The 21,391-nt window shown below is 57.7% G+C and overlaps 2 protein-coding genes and 1 long non-coding RNA gene across 5 annotated transcripts in view; 2 read left to right on the top strand and 1 right to left on the bottom strand.

The window, feature by feature from the left end:
- Positions 1 to 161: 161 nt before the first annotated feature.
- Positions 162 to 20,857, top strand: RARG (retinoic acid receptor gamma). 2 transcript variants are annotated; one of them, XM_031462463.2, is made up of 9 exons: positions 162 to 370; positions 4,475 to 4,806; positions 15,764 to 15,912; positions 16,135 to 16,276; positions 16,923 to 17,083; positions 17,294 to 17,470; positions 17,846 to 18,050; positions 18,458 to 18,616; positions 19,555 to 20,857. In XM_031462463.2, the coding sequence occupies exons 2-9, from the start codon at positions 4,623 to 4,625 to the stop codon at positions 19,752 to 19,754; spliced, it is 1,377 nt and encodes a 458-aa protein (XP_031318323.1). In that variant the 5' UTR covers positions 162 to 370; positions 4,475 to 4,622; the 3' UTR covers positions 19,755 to 20,857. The 2 variants fall into 2 exon arrangements, with proteins under 2 accessions (XP_031318323.1, XP_010984929.1); XM_010986627.3 differs by lacking the exons at positions 162 to 370; positions 4,475 to 4,806 and adding an exon at positions 11,270 to 11,572.
- LOC135322392 (uncharacterized) overlaps positions 18,611 to 21,391 on the bottom strand; it is a 3,238-nt gene continuing 457 nt past the window's right edge. Inside the window, exons 2-3 of one of the 2 annotated variants that reach the window (XR_010382925.1) lie at positions 20,986 to 21,218; positions 18,611 to 19,152 (exon numbers count right to left, since the gene is read on the bottom strand). This is a non-coding gene — a long non-coding RNA (uncharacterized LOC135322392). Of the gene's footprint in view, positions 19,153 to 19,884; positions 21,219 to 21,391 lie in introns of those variants that run through there. The other variant, XR_010382924.1, reaches the window with a different exon arrangement.
- The window catches only part of ITGB7 (integrin subunit beta 7), a 19,693-nt gene continuing 19,274 nt past the window's right edge, over positions 20,973 to 21,391 (top strand). The window contains exon 1 of the mRNA XM_064491033.1: positions 20,973 to 21,089. The gene's annotated coding sequence lies outside the window, so the exon portion shown is untranslated. The remainder of the gene's footprint in view (positions 21,090 to 21,391) is intronic.

Genomic DNA, 21,391 nt, shown 5'->3' with positions numbered 1-21,391 from the left:
GCACCGAGGAGGGAGCCGGGCAGGGGCAGGCGGCAGGGGAGGGAGGAGCGAGGGCGGGAGGGGGAGGAGGGAGCCAGGCTGGGAGGGAGGTGGGGGGGTGGGGAGGGAGAAAAAGAAAGAAAATATTTTCCGTGTCCCCGCCTGCAGAGTCAGTGTGCGGTTTGGGAGAAAATGTGTCGGATATTTTGGGGCGGTCACGTGGGCGGGCGGGCTCCGAGAGGCCCCGGGACCGTCCCAGCCTAGAGCCCGTGCCCCCCCAGAGCCCCCCATCACCGCCAGCCCCTGCCACTGCGACGCTCCATCCCCGCGACCGCCCGACGCCGGGACCTCGGGGCTCGGCGGCCTCCCTTCCCCCTCCCTCCCCCTCCAGGTGAGTCAGGCGGGGAAGCAGGCTCGGCCGCCGCGGACGCCCGGGTCCTCCGGTGAGATGGGCCGGGGGCGGGGGCGCCGGGGAGCGACGCGGGTCAGTCCCTCCCCGGACTGGTCCGGCCGTCCGCGGGGGTGGAGGGGGGCTTCCTGGCCCCGACTTGGGGGTCAGCCCTGATGTGGGAAGGGAATGGGGAAGATTTTAGACAGACTGGCCAGAGCTGGGCTTTATCCACCCTTTTTTTTGCGGTGAGGAGTCGGGGAAGAGCTGTGGGGGAAGTCTTCAGCCAGGGGGCTTCTACCCTACTTTTGTGCCTGGAGTGGGAGGGGAGACAGGGTTTCCTCCTGCGGGGAAAGTCTACCACTCGCCTTTCTTCAGGCTTCCCCTGGAGAATCTGAGGGGAGGATTTTTGGTCCACGCTGGTTCAAGTTCCTCCTTCCCTAGTGGAATGGCACAGCTCGGACATCAAAAGGGCAAGGAAAAGGTCCAAGAGGCAAGTGATCCTGGCCCTCTGGGTCCAGAAGTTTGGAGAGACAAGTGGATAGGATAGGGGTCTATGAAGTTCCCTTGAAGCGCAGTCAGGATTCCCTCTCTCATATCCCCAACCTTGGGTGTGAGTCTTGGCTCCCTCCAGCCAAGGTGGGGGGCTCCTCGGGAGTATTCTTGAGGGGAGTCTGAATGCAACAAAAGAAGATCAGGGAGACTGGGGCGGGGATCCAGGAGTCCCAGTCCCGGAGCCCCGCGGACGCTGCCTCTCTGCCTCCAGCACTTACAGTTCAGTTCCCTCAGCCTGACTCAGTGTGTAGGAGGGAATCTCTGCAGGTGGCCAGGGAGTAAGAGTGTGCAAGGTTAGGGGAGCAGGGGAGCCTGAGGAGGGGTCTGTAGGACAAGAAGCTGAGATGACTGTGCCCCTTCAAGGCCCACGTCCAAGGGCAGCTGCAATCCCGGTCTTCAAGTCTGAGGCTCCTGCCCTTACTTCTGTCACTCCTCAGATGCTGACTTGGGGTTGATGACCACAGGTGGTGTCCCATATCTTTGAGGCAAGAAAAGACAGGGCAGGGGAGGGGGCAGGAGGCAGTGTGTGCAGGGTGCCTGGAGCCTGGGTATCCCAAATAGAGAAACACACACACACATGCATACACATGCTGTGGCTTAGAGCCTAGTAGGCAGCACAGGGCACCCCCCCCCACCCCTGGCTCAGAAAGCCACCTAACTGGCACCTCCAGTTCCCCCCTCTGCCCCACCCTACCCGTGCCCTCTGATGCCCACACACATTCCACTGGCACTGCCTGCCTGCCTGCCTACCTCCTGGGCACTGCCCCTCCCTGGGGCCAGTGAGGTAGAGGGAGGGCACCTGGGGATGGGAGGTGGAGACTCAAGGGTCTGGACTCCCCCAAGGGTGGCACAAGGCCAGGAAAACCGGGGCCACCACTACCTCCTGGGGAGCCGGCTGGGGGCCCAGGCTAGAGCAGAGGATGCCTGGGTTCTCCGCCCAGGCTGGGGATGGGGTCATGGAAAAAGGTGGTCGTGTTTATACAGAGGGGAGGGGGGCAGCGGGTGGAGAGCAGCCGACAAGAGCAGCTTTGTTCCAGGCTCTGGAGCGGGCAGGGTGCAGAGAGACGCCCCCCCATCCGGCAGCCCCCTTCATCCATGCCTTCCCCTCAACTCCACCTCAGCTCTAAGAGACAGCTTTGTAAGGGCCCCTTTCCCCCAGTCAGCCCCCCTCCATCTGAGGGGGCATCTTGAGAGGAGAGAAGTGTATTCTCCCTTCCATAGGTCCCCTAAAGAACCCAGGCCTCTGTGTCCCTACTTTAGGATTTTCTTTTACTCTCTGTGCCATTGTGTTCAATTACTTGGTCCCTTCCTCTAATCTGGACTTCAGGCTGTCCCCTTCACAGCCAAGGCAGAGAAACCAAGGCTCAGAACTGGGATGAATCTGTCCCCTTTCTCTCTTCACTCAATTCTCAAGTCCCTTCTCTGAGGCAAAATAGGAGGAAGGCCAGAGAGACCTGGGCTGTCCTTTGCTCACTTCCAACTTCATTCCTCGGTAAGGACCAGGAGCCTGAGCATCCTTTTCTGGGACCCCCAAAGTACTCCTGCCCCACCCTCAGGTCTCTGTTTCCCACCTACAGGTGAGAAGCAAAGACAACAAATGCTGGAGTGCAGAGCCAGGTTCCCAGTCTAAGCCAGTCTGGGGAGGATGGGGGGGACCTCTAGTAGCTTCTCACCCTTGGCATTGGAGGGGTTAATCCACCTGGAATGTGGCCCAGCCTGTTGAGCTATGGCCCAGGGGCCTCAGGGGCCCCGAACTCCTGGCTCTACCTGGGTTTAACCAGGGATGAGGACTTTAGGGAATAGGGGAAGGAAAAGGAGAGGGACCCTGGGGGCTCGGAGCTGAAGCTTTTAGGGCTTGGGGAGACACTGGGCTGAAGAGTCAGGGTGCTGTGGATGTGGGTGGTGCCTAGTGAGGGGCAGGGGCTATTTCATGCATTGGGACTGGGTGAAGGATGGTGGTTTGGTGTCAGAGTTCCTGTAACCTGCAGGACAATTTACCCTCAGGAGCTTGAAGGCCAAGGAAGATGAGAGATAGAAAAGAAAGGAAGAAAAAAAAAGCAGAGGTACAAAGATTGAGAGATACTGATCTTAGAAGCAAAGACTGATGGAAAGAGATGCAGAAATACCCATTACCTACCTCTGGGCCTGCCCACCCCCAGGACACTATGTGTTTCACTTTCTCTTGGTTCTTTTCTGACCTTTTTCATCTCAGTCCATTAAGGTTCTGGTGGGTAGAGGAGGTGCCCAGGCTGGGGTGACTCTCCTTCCCCAGCCCCTAACTTCCTAGAGTGCTGGGTGGTTCTGAGGCTCCTGGGAAAGCCAACCTTTCCCTTGTCAGAGCATCAGGAGAGAGACCTCCTGCCTGGCTCTAGGATTCCCACTTCCTTTCTTCTTCCTTCCCCTCCCCCTCCCATTCCCCTAAACTCAGGTTAAAAATCCCTGGTGGCATGCTACATTTGAGGGCAGGCAGGATGCAGGAGGGCTTCCTAGAAGAGACAGAAGAAATGGAGAAGCAAAGTAAGCAGAGGACAGGGAGAGGAGTTTCCTAGCATCCTTCCTACCTGGCACACAGAGGGGCTTCCATCAACATCTGTGGATTTGAAGAGAGGTAATTGGAGACAGACAGAATTGGAAAAGGAAACTGGTAGAGGGAGTACTGAGGAAGATGGAAAGAGAAGGAAATGCAAATTAAGAAAGGTATTGTGGGGAGGGTATAGCTCAGCGGTAGAGCGCATGCTTAGCATGTGCAAGGTCCCGGGTTCAATCCCCAGTACCTCCGTTTAAAAATTAATTAATTAATTAATTAAAAATGAAAAAAAGAGAAGTATGGAGGAAGAGAAGGTACCAAGACAAATAGGGTGAAACACATATAGCATTTAGCACGTGCCCTATATTATCCTAAACATTTTACATATGTTAAATTATTTAATCCTCAAAACAACCTTAGGAGGTGCCCCTATTATTATTCCCAACTGACAAATGAGGGAATTGAGGCACAGAGAGATTAATATGCCCAAGGTCCTGCAGCTGGCGAGTGGTGGGGATCAATTCAGGTCATCTGGCTCCAGAGCCTGTGTTTCAGAGAGGTGTAGTGCCCTCAAGCTACAACAGAGATATGTTTGCTTTCTCCAGGTTGATAGAGTGTGAAACTTGGCTCCACCATTTACAGCCATGCAACCTTAAACCAGTCACTTAACCTCAGTTTACTCATCTGTGAAATGGGATCATAATTCCAACTTCACAGGATTGATGTCAGGGTTAAATCAGTTGTCCAGCCCCATGGTGATACTTAATGATCACTTCTCAGCTTAGGAGTCCTATCTGCCAGGAGTCTGAAGACTATCATTCACCTTAGAAACTCAATTTACCCTTCGGGGAAAGTTTCTCTGAGCCTGCATAAGCATCTGTCCTGCCTCCCCTACAGGCCTGAGCCTGGGCAGTCCAGACCCCAGCAGCAAAGAGGAAAAAGACTGCACCTGGGAGAGGGCAATGGGGCTTGGAACCTCAGCGTGATCGTTCTCTGATCCCTCCTTTTCCTCTCTTTCTCCTTAGGACTCTTGGAGACCCAGTGAGCAGGCCAGGCAGGGCGGGCACGGAGCCTCCCAGGCCAGGGCAGTGGGCATGGGCGGGGGCTGTGGCTGAAGAAGTCCCCCGCCCACTGCAGACCCCAGGGAATTCAGCCTCCCACACTGCAGCTGCCATGGCCACCAATAAGGAGCGACTCTTTGTGGCTGGTGCCCTGGGGCCTGGCTCTGGCTACCCAGGGGCCGGCTTCCCCTTCGCCTTCCCAGGGGCACTCAGGGGGTCTCCACCTTTCGAGATGTTGAGCCCTAGCTTCCGGGGCCTGGGCCAGCCTGACCTCCCCAAGGAGATGGCCTCTCTGTGTGAGTCTCAGGGATCTTGGGGGATGAGGGCAGGTGGTAACAGGAGGGCACTTGGTGGGTGGATGATAGAGAAAAGCACCCCAGTTAGGAAGGCAGGCAGAGCTGGGGGGTTGATCTAATAGAGTAGGTGACAGAGGTGGCTCAGAGAGGGTTTGGATGTGGAGCAAATGGAAATGTTTGCAAATGAGAGTTCTGTGCAAACAGGATGGGAAAGTGACATGCCGAAAATCTGGGGCTCTGAAATTGCCTCCTGGGTGAGTCAACTAGCAGGAACACCTTCGCAGGGGCAGGCAGGCGTGGGTCTGGTGACATTAGAAGCTTCTGCCAGCTTGCAGCTGGGGATATGGGGAGCCAGGCTGGGAAGTGAAGGGTCTGGGAGGCCAGTCAGCTGACTCTGATGTCAAGAGGTGACATTGTTCTGAATTAGGGGGAGGCTGCAAAAAGAGGAAAGGAAAGGAGGGGAGGGTGTAGCTTAGTGGTAGAGTGCATGCTTAGCATGCATGAGGTCCTGGGTTCAATCTCCAGTATCTCCACTAAAATAAATAAGTAAGTAAATAAATCTAATTACCTCCCCCCCTAGCAAAACAAAACAAAAAAAGAGGAAAAGAATCAAGTGCCAGGTGTCCAAGGATGTGTGAGGTTAGGAAATTTCGCTCTTAGTTCTGGAGAAGGTGAAGACAGCCACAAAGAAGGTAGCCCGTGTACCATAAGTAATCCTGGGGAGGTGGAGGGGGGGGTGTTCCAGAAGCATCCTCTCCTCCAGCCATGTGGGTCTGGACTCCTCCCCTCTCTCTAGGTCTGGCCTGGTGCCCACAGGCTGTGCAGATCCCTACTTGTCCCTCAGGCCTGCCATCTTTGGGTGAAGCCTTTGAGTGCTGACAGCAGGCAAGCCTCAGCCCTCTCCTCTTCCCTCTGGATCCTCTCTCTTCCCACTTGGTAGCTGTCCTTCCTCACTATGCCATTCCAGGCATGGGTGCCTGTGAGCTGGAGGGCTGGGATGCTGGCCTCTGCAGGGTAGAGGATCAGCATAAGAGCTGGTATAGAGAAGGCCTGGAAAGCAGGGCAGAGGCACAGTCCCAGAGAGACAGAAACAGAGACAGAGAAGAAAAGACCGAAAGACAAAGACACATCCTTTATAGCTGCACAAGCTCAGAGAGAGGCGGAGAGAAGGGGCCCTGCCTTTAGGAGCGGGCACTCAGAGGGTTGTGTGTGTGTGTGTGTGTGTGTGTAAAGGGGTGACTGGATGGGGCTGGCAGCTCTACTGGAAAGAGTGTGTTCATCTGGAGGAGGCATGTGCATGTGTGCTAGGGCCATAGGCAGTTGTGTGTGCACAGCATGTCCCTGAGACGCGGCTCATACACAGAATTCCAGTGTGTGCAACAAAGAATCAGTGTAAGGAGTGAGGCAGTGTTTAATAGGGCTGCTGACGGTGTGTCTGGTGTTTGGTGAGGCCTGCCGGTGGCCTGTCTGTAGTTCATCAGGGGTTATTTGGGTGGCATGCAGGTGAACAGGAGAGTACAAAGCCCCCCTTTTTGGAAACCTCAGCTGGGCTTCCCCTACCTCACTGACACTCCATGAATCTGTCCCAGGGTCTGGGAGGTGGGAAGGAACCACCCTCCCTACATGAATGTACTTCTTGCAGAGAATCGTACAACTCAATCCCTTGGGACTTGATTTTCCCAAGTTCCGGCCTAGGCAACCAAGGGAGCGGGTGTGAGGAGGGAGCGGGAGAGAATGCCGAGGGCCAGCAGCTAGGCCCCAGTGAAGTTCTCCGTGTGCCCCTTTGCCCTGGACACTTTGAGATCAAGGTCATGGTTCAAAGTGAGGTCAAGGTAGGCAAAGGGGTCAGACTAGGCTTTAACCCCAAAGCCTGCCTTGAAGGAGGGGGGGCTGAAAGAAGAAATCCAAGGAAGGAGCCAGAACCAGGGCAGGTAGCTGGGGAGGGTGTGGCTGGCAGCGGGGGGACAGGCCTGGGCAGAGAGGTGGCGGTGGGGTGGGGAGGCAGAAAAGGCCCGGGTCCAGACAGCTTGCCTGGGAGTGGGGCACGCAGCACCTAGTGGTGAATAAGAGGGAGGCAAGGGGGAGAGGAAGGGATCCCAGAGTCTAAGAGACCTCCCATTGCAGGAAAGCAGTGGAAGGGGGAAAGAGTAGTCTCCCATTTCTCTGACCTGCTGTACCTTCTTGGCTGGGCTGTCTAATGGAGGGAAATTGGAGGCTGGAGTCTGATGCCAAAGCCACACTCACCTGGAGTCTGGGTCTCTCTTCAATCTCTCTCCCCCCTGGTCTGTGGGAGGGAGTGTGGTCCGAGATGGAGTCTGGAACTTCTCCCTGGGACTGGCTCCTGGCTCCTGCTGCTGGGTCCCTAGCACCTTGGAGACATTCATGTTGGGAAGGGCAGTCTTGCTCCACCTCTTGGGGGGTGCTCCAGGGGCCTGAGCGGGTAAGGCAGGCATCTCAGAACCACCGTATGGTGGAGGAGGGGAGCGGGAAGGGGAGCATGTGCTGCCCGGGCAAGCGCAGGCCTGAGTGCGTGCATGGGAGAGCAGATGGGTGTGTGTGTGTGTGTGTGTGTGTGTGTGTGTGTATGTGCGCAGGTTCGGGTGTGCTTGCTCACACGTGCATGAAACCCTGGTGTCTGTGTCCCCTTGGAGCTCTGTGTTTATGACACTGGTGCGTTGTATATTTGCTTTATCAAGACTGCAGGGAACAGAGAATGATGAGAGGGAAGGGAAGCTTTGCCCCCCTCCCCATCTTGAGGAGATAGCTGTGGTCCTGAGGACCTTTCCCTGCTAGTCCTCCGAACTTGGGGACAGTGTCTCTGGGGCAAGGAGCCCAGGCTGCCCCCTACTCAGTCACATGGAAAAACAGGGCAGGCTGGCACAGGAAGAGAAAGAGATTACTTAGAAGAAACTGAAAAAGAGAGACTCAGAGACATAAGCAAGATGAGAGGGAACTACAAAGGCTAAAAGGCGCAGACACAGAGAGAATCCAGCCGCTGGGAGAGGCAAGGAGAGTGAGCCGGCGGGCCCGGTGGTGAGCAGGCGGCAGCGAGGCCTCCTTCAGGAAAAAACCCCAGCCGACTGCCTCCCTCCCCTCCCCTCCTGGTCTCTCCTGCTTGGGCTCGGGCTCCAGCTCCAGGCCGACACAAACGGGGCTTTGATTGCAACAGGAAACCTCTCCGGCGGGGGGAGCTGGGCAAGCCGCCGCCACTGGGGCCCAGGCTGCACCCCCCTCTCCTGGCCCCCTACCCGGTCCCAGCCCCCACCCTGCCCAGCACTCCTCAGCCCTGCTTTGGGCCCCGTCCCTCCTTCACACCTCCCTATTCCTCTGCTCCACTGCTGCCCCCTCCACCAGAGACCCTTCCCATCACCCTTCAGGTGGGACTCCTAAGTTAGGGCTTACCCTTGGGGTGGGGCCTTCTTTGCTTTGAAATATCCATCTTCAGTTTTTTGAGGGAAGGTTATGAAGGAAAAGGAGAATTTAGCATGAGGAATTCTGAGTCAGGTATCCTCCAGCCCCTTCCAGAAGGTGGCAGGAGGGAAGCAAAGGAGGGATGCTGAAGGAGTTAGCTGTCCCTACCCACCACAGCCCCTAGTTGGCCAAACTCATCCTTGCCAGGGTGGTGGAAGTTCTGAGGGGTAACCTCGCCAGACTCAGTGTGAATAGCCTCATCAGTGGGGGAGGGGTAGAACTCTTCTTTGCCACTGGGGCCATACCTTTGTGGGGCTCTAGCTGGGAGGGGTGTGCCGTGGTGGTGGGGATCATAGGGAAGGAGGTGAGTCAGGCAGCAGCCCCCCCTCATACTCCCACCAGGCTGGTGGAGAACATCTGGTTCCCATGAAATGCTAGAAGGCTAATGGGTCTAATTGCTGCAATAAGGGCTGGGGGGACTTTGGGGGAAAGAGGGGGCACTAGATTCCCCCATCCTCTTACCTTCTCCTCAAGGCTGTACAAAGACTGTCTAGAATGGGGTCTTGAGGTTTGGGGGTTAGGGTGAGTTTGACACTCCAAAGCCTGGTCCCTTCTAAGGGCCCCTCTCCCTGCAGTGCCTGGGAAGCACACACAGATGGCGTGATGAGGAGTGGGGTGCATCTGGTAAAGAGAAAGGGGGGCTATTGAGGACTCATGACTTCCTGGAGCCCTCCCCCAACTCCTCCTGTGCCCCACTCCCAACCCCCCTCCCTGTGGCCTGGCCACTTCTGGTTCTAATTACCAACCAGGCAGGCCTGACTTAATTGGGACCTTTCAGATTTCGAAGGGGGGGAAGGGTGGCGGGGGTGGGAGAGTAGGGGGGTGGAATGACATCCTAGAGTTGACTGATCAGGACTCTTTCCCCCTTGTTTTGGGGGTACTCTTTATTTTGCACTTAAGTGACTTTTTTGCCACTAGCCAGGTTCCATTCAGAAATCTATCGCCCCTTTTTTCTTTTTGTGGGGGATGGCTGGATTCAGAATAGGGTATTTGGGGCTGGGGGTAAGTACAGGATGCTCAGGCAGGATTGCAAAGAGCACTGCATTCCCTCTGCATCCCTGCATCGAGCCCCCCGGTCGGCCCTGCCACCCCGCGCCCCCTCATCCGCCAGCCAGGCCCTCCTTCCCAGCCCTGCCCCCCTCGGTCCCCAGCAGCCACCCCGGCCCCTCCTCCGCGCCTGCCTTCCTTTCCCTCGCCTACTCTGGCACCCCTTCCTGCTCTTTATTCTTCCAAACTGGCGCCCCACTCCTGCGGCACCCCAGTGCGCCCCTCAGCCGGTACAACAGATTCTTAGAAAAGCGCGCCCCGCCCTGGCCCAGCCACCGCTGCCGGGCGGGGGAAGGGGCCGGGCCGGGCGCCGCTCCCGCTCCCCCGGCGCTCCCCGTGTGAGCGGCGCTGACAGAGCCGGCTGGGCCGGCCCGCCGGGCGGCCGGGCGGCGGGCGGCGGGCGGGGCCCGGGGGGAGGGGGCGGTTTCCGGGAGTCGCCGCCGCTGGCGCTGTCCCCGGGCCAGGGTCCCCGATCCGGCCCGGCCCGGCGAGGGCAAACTCTTGACGTGGCCAAGCCCCCGCCCCCCTCACCCGCTTCTCGGCCGGGCGAGGGCGCTCAGTGCCCGGAAGGGGCCCGCAAGGGAAGAGTGGGGCGGCCCTCGGAGATCCGAAGGGCACTAAGTGTGGCATTGAAGGGGAGAAGGGGCAGTGTGCCTCTGGGTTGGGGTGGGGGGCGGCGGTATTTGATGGCTTTGAGAGCAGTTACCGACCAGACTCGCAGTTATTCTGAGAGGGGTACCTGGCACTTTGGGGCGGTTGGCACGGTAGCGACTCTGGGGGAGGGGAGTTGGCACTCTGGAGGGCAGTGTCGTCCGAGGCGCAGTTGGCACGGCAGGAACAGTTTGGGGTGGGAGTCTTGTGCTCTAAAAGTGAAGTCAGGTTCGAGGAAGGGGCCCTGGGAGAGACAGCGGAGGCGCTCCGGGAGTGTCAGCCGCGGGATGGGGTTTAGGGGACTCGAAGGGAGGCGGCCCGGGCCGCGGCGGAGGGAGGACCGTTCCGGCTAGGAGGGGCAGACTCGGTCTGCGCTGGAGGGGCGGGGGGACTCCGCCGCGGCGCTGGCGACGGCCTGGGCGGGGTGGGGCGGGGCCGGGTCAGGAGGAGGTGAGCGCGCCCGGCCACCCGCCCCGAGGGGGGTTCCCGGAGAGTTCATGGCGGGAGCGCGCTCCGGCCCTCCAACCGGGGGTGGGGAGGACGGGAAGGAAGGAGCAGGCCGCGCGCGCCGAGCCGCAGGAATGTGCTGTTCGGGCCTGTAGCGCGCGCGCGGAGGGAGAGGGAGGAGCCAGGCCTGGGAATGAGGGGGTGGAGGTAGTGCAGGTCCCCGGGATCAGGAGAACTGCCTTGCGCAGGGAATCTCCATGTTCTCTCCCTGGTCCTCCTTGACACCCCTGCCTGTATTGACTTGTACGAAAAAGGGAGTGTTTAGGGGGAGGGGGAAACTAGAAGGGAAATGCGTGTGCTCGGTTCCTCCACTCCTTCCCCCATCCCAGACCCGGGCACGCGCCTAAGTGCAAAAGCTTGCAAAGCCTCGGGGCTGTGGAGGGAGAATCCTTGCAAGCATTCTCCCGAGCCAGGTGTGCTTGCACAAACGTGTGTGCACCTCTGATTTTATGCGCGTGCAGACATGCATGTGCACTATTGCATATTTGCAAATGCGTGGTGCCTGCCAAGATAAATGCATGCACAGATGTGTCTCTAAGCAAGCGCGCGCGCCGAGATGCGAGTGTGTGTATGTGCGTGCTCCACTCCCAGCTCTGCTCATCTTGGTGCCCGGCCCCCTTCGCTCTCCAAGCCCCACCCCCCACCCCTCCGGGCTTCGCTTTTACAAAAGGTCTCCCCAGTGCTAGCCGCCGAGGCGCCCAGAGAGAGCCGGACCGCGGCTGGAGCGGCAGCCCCGGCTCTGCGCCCCGCCCAGTCCCTTTCCCCTGCTGGGGATACCCCTCTTCCCCGCCCACCCCTTACCCCCCATGCAGCCCGGCGCCCTATGCTAGCCCTCCCCCTCCCCCCCCTCCAGGAGCGGGGCGCCGCCGGGGGAGGAGGGGGAATCGGCTGCGGGTCCTCGGTGTTCTAGCACCCAGCTTCCCTCCAAGCCGGGTCGCGATGTACGACTGCATGGAAACGTTTGCCCCGGGTCCGCGACGGCTGTACGGGGCGGCGGGACCCGGGGCCGGCTTGCTGCGCAGAGCCACCGGCAGCTCCTGTTTCGCCGGACTCGAGTCTTTTGCCTGGCCGCAACCAGCCAGTCTGCAATGTAGGTACCCGAGCCCGGGGGTGGCGGGGTGGGTGCAGGACAGGCAGCAGCTCGCTCTTTTCGTGTGTACAAGGTGGACCTGGGGTGCAAGCGTAGATTCTGAACCTTTCCATGTGCGAGCTGGGTGTGTAGGAAAGAGAGGTACTGGCCCTTTAAACGTGGGGGCCTCAGCGACTCCTTTGGGTGTGTGCAGTAGTATGTTGGAGTGTGTGTGTGTGTGTTTTTACGGTGGGTGTATAGATAGGACCTGTGGTTGATGCCACTCCAGAGTTCCCGGGAATAGGGAGAGGCCAAGGTGCGTTTGTAGTTTGTGCCGGCATGTCCAGTGGCCCCGGGGGGCTATGGCACCCAGGACCGTGGGTGGCGTTTGTAGCTTCCATGTGGGCAGCTGGAAGTGTAAAAAAATTATTTGCAGAGCGTGTGCATCCTTGGAGTGTGCAGCGCCAAGGCCAGGAGGTGCGGGTGTGGAGGTAGGGGTCTCCACGCAGCGTCGCCCTCCGCCAACGTTGGCAGGTCCACATGTTTGTGGCTTGAGGCCGGGAGGGCGTGTGCCCTTCGTGGCTGCGGGGGCGGTTTTGGAAAGTGCTGTGCTTGAGCGTGCATCCTGTGTGCGCTGCGTGCGGGGTGGAAGGGGTTGTGCACACAGCGGGACCAGGCTGGGTTCTGGCGCCCCCACCCCCTTTGAAAAAAGAAATCTTAGGAAATGTGTGTAGGATTGTGTACACTTTTTCCTATGGCTCCAACCTGCAACTTCAGTAGGTAGCAAAAAGTTTCAAGCAAAGTCTGTGTATGGTGAAGGGTGGCCTGGAGGTGGCAGCGGCCGAGGAACACGATTCCTGGGTCCCCAAATATACATCTTCCCTTCTCTGTGAAATGGGAGATGCCAGGCCTGGGGCCCTGGAACCCCTTTCCAGAGCGGTAATAAAAAGCCGGGGACTGAGAGGCAGTAAAAATGAAGTCCAGATGAGAGGCGGCTTTGAAGCCCGGGCCGAAGTGCCTGGCGGGGGTGGGGGTTGGGGAGGGGCCGGGAGAGAAGCCTGGAACACCCCCGAATTTCCCGGGGGCTAGGATGGCGCTAGTAGCCTGGGGACGCGGAGCTGGGGGGCACGCTGGGAAGGGGCGGGCGCCCGGGGAGTGCGTGCGCGGGGTCACCGAGCCCCCGCCAACGCGCCTCGCTCCTTGGCACTCGGCAGCGCTGTTTACGAGATCGACTTTTTTTTTTTTTTTTTTTTTGGTCTTTTAGTTCCAGGGTAGAGCTGCTCAGATTCAACAACTGGGAAACTGGAAGGAGGAGGTGGCAAACAGGAGACCGTACTGTGGGGTGGGGTGGGGCAAGAGTGAAAAACGTAGCATTTAAAGGGCGGAGAAAGCATGAACTACTGCCTTGCACCAAATCCTTGTAATTCTTCACCTTCCTCTCTCGGCCCAATAGGATGGGGAACTGGGGCTGTTGGGAGGGGTGCTGAGGCAGAAAGACTCTCCCAGGAAGGGTTTTAGTGGGGGCTGGGCAGGGGCCCTTTTTTTTTTTTTTTCGGGGCCCACAGAAGCCCGTGGGACTTGGCTGGCAATATGCTTTTGCATTTCAGTTTGGACCAACAGTTTTGGCCTCTAGGGTCTTGGTGGCCTTCAGACCTGCTCCACACACTTTCAGAGAGAAAGTAATTTAGACCTGTGTGCCTAAACCTGGGGAGGAAAGATGTCCTTTGAGGGGAGGACCACTCGGTGTGTTTGTGTTTGGTGGCTTTGGTGTCCTGGTGCTGCGTTGGCAGGCTGTGGGTGTTTGTCTGGTGGCAGAGCTGCTCCCTTGCAACTGTGAAGTGAGTGATGGGTGTCGTGTGTCCGCTCTCTCACTTGTGCATCCACCTCCCGCGGTGTGGCTGGAGTGAGTGTGCCTCTGTGTCTGCCTCGGGGTTCTTCTGTGCCAGGGTCCAGTTGGGGTACAGGAGCCCACTGGTAATGTGCCTGCTTTGTGCCCTGTGTGTTGTTGATGTGTGAGAGTGCCTCCAAGGAGGTGTGTGTCAGATTGTGAGTCCAGGCTTCTCAGCCCTGGGCCTCGCAGCTGGGAGTGTTTACAGCCGGTTATAAAGAGTTTGTTTGAAGCTCCGCTCAGCCTGGCCAGGAATTTCCTCAATTTCAGCAATTTGGGCTTTAAAAGGAGAAAAACCCAGAGCCCACCCCCCTCCTCCCCAGCAGGGGCCCCTGCCTAGCCAAGAAGCGGCATCCCGACGGTGGGGTCTCAGGGCTGAGAAGGGGATCTGAGCAGAGTTGACCCAATTAGCCTCCTGCGCACTCGCCCCCAGCTTGACCAGAGCCACTAGTCTGCGCTTTAGGCTTCAGGGGCAGGGGTGTGCCAGAAGGGTGCTGAGAAGGGTTGACAGTACCACGTAGACAAGAAAAGCTGCCCCCAGGGGGCCTGTCTCCCTGACGCCCCCAGTCTCATAATTGGCTGGTACAGGCCCATGCCAGTCTGACCGCACCCAGGCCCTTTCGCAAGAGAGGAAATGAGGCAGCGCTCTGCGGGCAGGGAGGGCATCAGCACCGAGTGAGCACCAGCCCACGCAGTGGCCTGTGGGCAGCACGTGTGCCCTCAGAGGACACTGGGACTGGCCTTTCCGGCATACCAGCCTGCCCCCCATCTCTCAGCACCAGCCCCCTTGGATCTCCCGCTCCATGCTGAATAGACTCCAGGCACCCTTCTTCCCTCCCCTCCCCTCCCCTCCTCTCTCCTTGTTCATTGGGGAATCTCTCTCCAGCTGGATTCTTATGCTAATCGAGTGTCTGTGTGTGTTGGGGGGCAGGGAGGGCTTCCCTCCCATGGGGAGGGTGGAGCTGGCCCGGAACCCGGACATCCCGGGCATTCCTCTGCCCTTTTGGTGGCCTGGGTGGACTTCTGACCAGGTGGGCTGGCTGCAGCGGGTTAGAAGGAAAAAGGTGTTCGTGAGGTGGGTGCAAGCAAGGGGCACTCCTTAGGGAGGGTCTTAGGGTTTTCTTGTGTTAACTTGGGCCCTCCAGGTTTGGGCAACAGGTCTTACCGGTTGAATAATTTAATTTCTAGATTTTTCCAGCCTCTGAAGATCAACCACACAGCCAAAAAACATTTATTCAGCAGCCTCGCAAACAGAGGGTGTCCTCCCCACACACACTCTGCGTGGCGTGGGCTGAGATCTCTTTGGAGCTGTGATTGAGTACTTGCGGGGAAGTTTAGGAGTGAAAACATCCCTCAGAGAGGGTCCAGAGATGGCTCCCCTCCCCCACCGGCCCTGTTTACCCACTGTCACCTGACTTTTCTCCGGTTTGCTACACCCCCAACAGCTTCTAGACCTGAGAATCGGAGCAAATACCTGTCTCCCTTCTTCCAGCTTCTCTAACTCCTGGTGAGGCCATGGAGATCTGGTCAGAAGAGCCAAGAACCTTGGCTCCATCATTAGCTGGCAGTGCGGTGTGGCACTGGGCTGGTCACTTCCCTCTTTCGACCTGTTTCTTCAGGTGTAAAATAAGGCTGTTGCACGTGCCTTAACCTACTTTCCTAATACCTGTGTCCCATTTGCTCCACTGTCTTGGCGGGTTCTGGGGGAAAGGACATTGGCAGCTGTTTGCGGGGTGGTGTGAGAGGGATAAGCCCAAGGATTGTCTACCCTGTACTGCTTGAGAGAAAAATGAGGTTCTAGACTACTGAGTGTGCCAGCGGGTCATTTAGCCCAGTGCTAGTTACAGGTGGCCTTGACTTGCCTACTGACCCCAGATCTATTGCCTCATGTGGAGGAGAGTGGTAGGAGGTAGGCTGCCTGACAGGGGCCTGATATGACAGGGAGTGACTGGGGAGTTCAGAGCCACGGGCCATAACCCCTCCACACACCCACTTTATAGCTGTGGAAACTGAGGCCCAGAGAGGTTAACTTCCAGAATGGCCTGGACCTGGACTTTGAGTTGAGCAGTTCATGTAGGGCATCATTGTAGGGGGAGATGGCCAGACTGGGAGGTAAAGTTGTAGTGATTGTTTGGAATTTCTGGAAGTGTTTACTAGGGGACTGGATATGGGTTGTTGGGACTTTTAATCACCGTGGTGGCGAGGGTGTTGGCACCTCTGAGCCGGAGGAAGAAGTAGGAATGGGTGGGTAGGTGTCTGATGAGGATGCCTAGAAATCTGAAGGGTCCTTCTCCCCTGACCCTCACATCACTGCTTCCCCCCAGCGGTGGAGACACAGAGCACTAGCTCCGAGGAGATGGTGCCCAGCTCGCCCTCACCCCCTCCACCTCCTCGGGTCTACAAGCCGTGCTTCGTGTGCAATGACAAGTCCTCTGGCTACCACTACGGGGTCAGCTCTTGTGAAGGCTGCAAGGTGTGTACGTGGTGGGGGCAAGTGCATCAGGCATCCAGAGTTCACTGAGTGAGGTCAGAGACTCACTGTGTGTGAGTGGGTATCCCTCTGGGGTGGGAGGGGGCTGCTTTGCGCAGAGGTGGTTAATTGATTGGGTCAGACCTGGGGTAACCTGCAAGGCCTGTGAGGGGCTAGTACACCCAGCCTCCTGCTTCACTGACCCTCCCTTACTCCCAACTCCAGGGCTTCTTCCGCCGTAGCATCCAGAAGAACATGGTGTACACATGTCACCGCGACAAAAACTGTATCATCAACAAGGTGACCCGGAATCGTTGCCAGTACTGCCGGCTACAGAAGTGCTTTGAAGTCGGCATGTCCAAGGAAGGTAGGCTCCGTGGCCTGCCTGGGCAGGAGCAGTCTGTCCTAGCCTGTGGTTGCCACCCTTTTCCCACTGGCCACCCCCACTTCCCTGACCTCTGAAATCCAGCCTGCCCTGGAGTACCGCCTCCTCCCCTCCAATCCTGTTTGATTAGCTCCATTCACCCAGGAGACCCCACCCCTTCCCATTCTCCCTTCCTTCCTCCGAATGAGTGAATGGGGCTTACCACTGCACATTCCCTGTTTCATGGGGAAGGTGGTGGGGCTTGGCAGTCCCCTCCCCTTCTCCCAGGACTGAGCCTGAGGTGGATCTGGGGTACCCCCCCCCTGCGCCATTGTGCTGCCAAGGCTATAAGTGGATATCCTGCTGCCTGCATATCCTGCCCCCCCCTCCCCAGCTCCTGCAGGGTGACAGGAAGGGCAGGATGGAGCCGAATGGCCTGGGGAGGGAGCAGGGGCTGCAGGCCCTGGGTGGGGCTGGGGAGAGCCAGCCTGGGAATGGGAGCTAGTGTAGGAGACGAGGAGACTGAGGTCCAAACTGGGGTCCCAGGGAATGGATGTTCCTGATGAGGACTGAGCTAAATTAGGGTGAGAGGGGATATTCAGAGGGAGGTTCTGAGGGTCCTGACCCTCTCCTTGTGCCTCCTCCCAAGCTGTGCGGAATGATCGGAACAAGAAAAAGAAAGAGGTGAAGGAAGAAGGGTCACTTGATAGCTATGAGCTGAGCCCCCAGTTAGAAGAGCTCATCACCAAGGTCAGCAAAGCCCATCAGGAGACCTTCCCCTCGCTCTGCCAGCTGGGCAAATACACCACGGTGAGGAGTGGGTAGGGCCCCAGTGAGGGCAGGGGACCATTGGCTTTGGAGAATGGGTAGGGGTTGTGTGGGAGGCCGTGGTCTGGTGGGGCTGATGACAAGGAGGGCATCTGAATGCAGAAGGGAGAGCTTGGGAGATTGGCAGAAAGAAGACAGCCTCCCCAGCCTGAGGTGGGCCTTAGCTTGTATTCTCATCTGTCCTTCCCACAGAACTCCAGTGCGGACCACCGGGTGCAGCTGGATCTGGGGCTCTGGGACAAGTTCAGCGAGCTGGCCACCAAGTGCATCATCAAGATTGTGGAGTTTGCCAAGCGGCTGCCTGGATTTACAGGGCTCAGCATTGCTGACCAGATCACTCTGCTCAAGGCTGCCTGCCTGGACATCCTGGTAGGTTAAGCCCTGTGGCCTGTCTCCCACCGCAGCCTGACCCTCATATGAGACCAAGGAATTGACCCACATAGATTTCATTCTCTCTCCCAATCTAGGACTCCCTAGATCTCCTCAGAATCCAAGCTCTTTTTGTCTTAACCTTTGCCTCTTAGATCTGATCCTAGACTTCTGGATGCCTTGCCTCCTTCTGACTTATCTTCCCTCCAAGCTTCAGACCCTCCTCCTCCCTGCCTTCCTCCCCCTGTCTGCTTCAGGTGGCCCTCCTTCTGGACCTAACCTAACCTTCCACCTGCCCCTCATTCCCTCTTTTCCCCACCCCTCTACGTGCTCCTCCCCAGAGACATCACTCACCCTCCCCCCGCCCACCACCAGATGCTGCGGATCTGCACAAGGTACACCCCAGAGCAGGACACCATGACCTTCTCCGACGGGCTGACCCTGAACCGGACCCAGATGCACAACGCCGGCTTTGGGCCCCTCACAGACCTCGTCTTTGCCTTTGCTGGGCAGCTCCTGCCACTGGAGATGGATGACACAGAGACAGGGCTGCTTAGTGCCATCTGCCTCATCTGCGGAGGTGCGGGAGCGCCCTCTGGTGTTTGCTCGGGCTACTTTCTCGCCACACCCCATACCTAATCTCCCACCAGGCTCAGACCTTGCCCTTATTCACAGACTCCTCAGTTCCAGTACAGACTCCCTGGCAGCCTGGGACATAGGACAAAAAGAGGGGCAGAGCTAGGGGGAGCTGAAGAGACCCAGATACTAGTGCTGACATAGAGGTCTGGGCAAGAGTGATTTACTAGAGAAAGCCTCTTGCTGAAGGGGTGACTATACAGAGTGTGGAGCAGGGGACATGGTCTGGGTGGGGCTCCTGGTCTGAGTTTGGGACCTGGAGGGCCATTGGGCAGGGCCACTTGGGATCAGTCGCTTGTCACTGTCTTTCCCATCTCTTCCTCTCTCACTCCCCTGGGCTCGTCCCTACAGACCGCATGGACCTGGAGGAACCTGAAAAAGTGGACAAGCTACAGGAACCGCTGCTGGAAGCCCTGAGGCTCTATGCCCGGCGGCGGCGGCCCAGCCAGCCCTACATGTTCCCGAGGATGCTCATGAAGATCACCGACCTCCGGGGCATCAGCACCAAGGGTTAGTCGGAAGCGAATCTCCCCTCTCTCTTCCTGGAGCTGCTGGTCTCCAGGGTCAGGCAGAGACAAGAACAGAATGGGTGAGAACCAGGCAGCCTACATGGGCATCCTAGGTCTGCCACACGCTAGTGTGGACAGTATGGGCAAATGCCTTTTTTATTGTATCTCATTTTCCTGTTTGCAAACTGGGCGGTACTTAAACCTACCTCCTAAGTTTTGTGAGGATGAAACGAGTTAACACACAGCAGGCTTAGAGCTGTGCTGAATTACAAATTCAGTTCCTCCAGTGCAGTGATGACACTTCCAGTTCTCAGTAGCCATGTGCGACCAGTGCCTAGTGCACTGGAGAGTGGAGATATTTCTATCATTGCAAAAATTCTATTGGACAGTACTGGTTTAGAAGGACGCCTGGCAGATCATGTTTGATAAGTATTAGTTATAGTTGTAAATGTTATTAAGAACAGCCCTGGGACAGGGGAAGGGTGTAGCTTAGTCTTAGCTAAGCATGCACGAGGTCCTGGGTTCAATCTGCAGTACCTGTTAAAATAAAAAACAAATAAATAAATTAAATAAACCTAATTACCCCCCCCAAAAGCCCCCCAAAAGAGAACACAACAGCCCTAGGAACAACTGGCAAGCTATAGACATTATGAGGAGGGGTGGTGGTGTCTAGGCATTGGGACTAGAAGTTGAGCACTGTGATCTTTGAGGAGACAGACTGAAAGGATGGGACAAATGGGCAGCAGGCTTAGCAGAGAAAATAGGTAGGGGCTCCAGGGAGAGGGGTGGTCCCCGGCAACCCTAGAATAGAGAGACGGTGACAGAGAGGCGGCAGGCCTGTGCTGGGAGCCCCCAGAGGGGAGTCAGAGAAAGATTAGGGAGATGGCCTTAAGGGTCTGTGCCTCTGCCCCCGTGAACCTCCTTGCCCTTCAATTGCAGGAGCGGAAAGGGCCATTACCCTGAAGATGGAGATTCCGGGCCCGATGCCTCCCCTGATCCGAGAGATGCTGGAGAACCCAGAAATGTTTGAGGACGACTCCTCGCAGCCTGGCCCCCACCCCAAGGCCTCCAGCGAGGACGAAGTTCCGGGGGGCCAAGGCAAAGGGGGCCGTAGCCCCCACTCTGACCAAGGCCCCTGACTTCCCCTGCTGTGGGGGTTGGGGTTCCAGGCAGCAGACTGACCATCTCTCAGACACCACCAGTGACTGGGGGAGGACCTGCTCTGCCCTCTCCCCATCCCTTCCAATGAGCTCCTTGTTTTTGCCAAAGTTTCCAGGGGTGCCTCTGTGTTCATCCCCTTCCTGCTCTAACCGGCTCCCTCCCCAGTCTTGGGGGCCTACCCTGTTCCTTCCAGGACAGAGGGCAGAGGGGTGAGCCTGGGTTTGGACTCTAAAACCTCAGCACTGCCCCTAGACACCAGGGTCCCAGGCTCCCCAGGGCAGGAGGAAAACCCTGCCCTTCCACAGCCCCTTCCTCTGCCCGGTGCTTAGGCTTCTGGGAGCAAACAGGAACACTAGAGACCAAAAGTGGGGCATAGCGGGAGGGCTGAGCCCACCCTCTTGCCCCCGCCCTTGGTGCCTCATGCTGCGTAAGGCACCAGCCAGGTGCACGCTGCCCACTGTGCCCCATTCTCGTGCCAGGTCAGAGTGGGGCAGGCTGGGCCCTGCATTTCTGTGGGGGGGGTCAGAGGGTGAAAGGGACAGATGTAGGTCCATTCTGCACCTCTTTGCTTGGGCCCAGAGTTTACCCTCTGCCCTGCGTTACAGGCCCTGCCCCCAGCCCTGTCATGTGCCTTGGGCTCCCCCTGCCCCTCATCTCAGCCATGGGGCAGGGACCCTCTTACACTACAGAGGGGCCAAGGGATCCCTCTCCCCCTAGTGCCTTCCCCCCTTGACCCCCAGAGCAGCTTGGCCCAGGGAGAGGGGGGTGGGCACTGCTTAGCTGATCCCACCCTGACCCAGAGGAAGCCTCTATTTATTTATTAGCTTTTGTTTACACCCTGGAATTGACCCCTTCCTCCAGGGGTCTTGGGAGGGGGAGCCCAGGGCCCCTATGACCCCTCCCTTCTTCCTCCAATCCCCAGTTTGTATTTAGCTGCCAAATAAGATTCCCACTGGCTCCCCTTTTTCTCTGGGGGGGTCAGGGTGCTGTCCCCTCCCCTCTGTTTACATCGCCCCTCCACCCCGCTGTATTGCATATTGCTGAGTTTTCTATTTTTGCAAAATAAAGTGATGGAAACTCACATCATGTGGCTCCCTCTAGGAGGAAGTAGTGGAAATGACCAGCTGACCTGGAGAGGGACTGGGTGAGGAGGGTGGGTTTTGCAGCTTTTTTAGTTTAGGGGAACTAAAGAAATAGGATGAAACGTACCTGGGTGGGGGAAAGGAGCCCACACGGGCCCACCCTGAGTGTCTGGGCCTCCCACAGCCACCAGGTATGGGTGCTTGGATTGGACCCTGTGGACCTCTGGGAAGGTATGACTGGGCCTCAAAGGTCTTTCGGCTGTCCCAACCCCAGTTATGTATTCTGCATATCTGCCCTTCTCTTGGGAGGTGGGGTGGGGGGGTGGTCATTGAAGTTTCATTTGGTTCTCATGAGGGTCCCTGGCCCCAGAAGACAAGAACCACAATGTGCATCTAAGTTACAGTGTTTCTGTTTGGTGCCAACCCCTCACCCCATGAGGCGCCCACCCTCTGTGACCCCACTGTTACCTTCTGAGTCACTGCCCCTGCTCCTTCTGACCCCACCCCCTCCCCATGACCCAATTGCCCTCCAG

Source organism: Camelus dromedarius, chromosome 11 (assembly GCF_036321535.1).
Source record: "Camelus dromedarius isolate mCamDro1 chromosome 11, mCamDro1.pat, whole genome shotgun sequence".
NCBI classification, from domain to species: domain Eukaryota; kingdom Metazoa; phylum Chordata; class Mammalia; order Artiodactyla; family Camelidae; genus Camelus; species Camelus dromedarius.
Note: the sequence above shows the minus strand (reverse complement) of the source record. Positions and strands in the feature narration are given on the sequence as shown.

Excerpts from the sequence above, each read along its gene's own strand:
- RARG (XM_031462463.2), top strand. The coding sequence starts at position 4,623 with ATGGCCACCAATAAGGAGCGACTCTTTGTGGCTGGTGCCCTGGGGCCT. Across the intron at positions 16,277-16,922 it reads AGTCGGCATGTCCAAGGAAG|CTGTGCGGAATGATCGGAAC; the intron begins GTAGGCTCCGTG and ends CCTCCTCCCAAG. Across the intron at positions 17,084-17,293 it reads AGCTGGGCAAATACACCACG|AACTCCAGTGCGGACCACCG; the intron begins GTGAGGAGTGGG and ends TCCTTCCCACAG.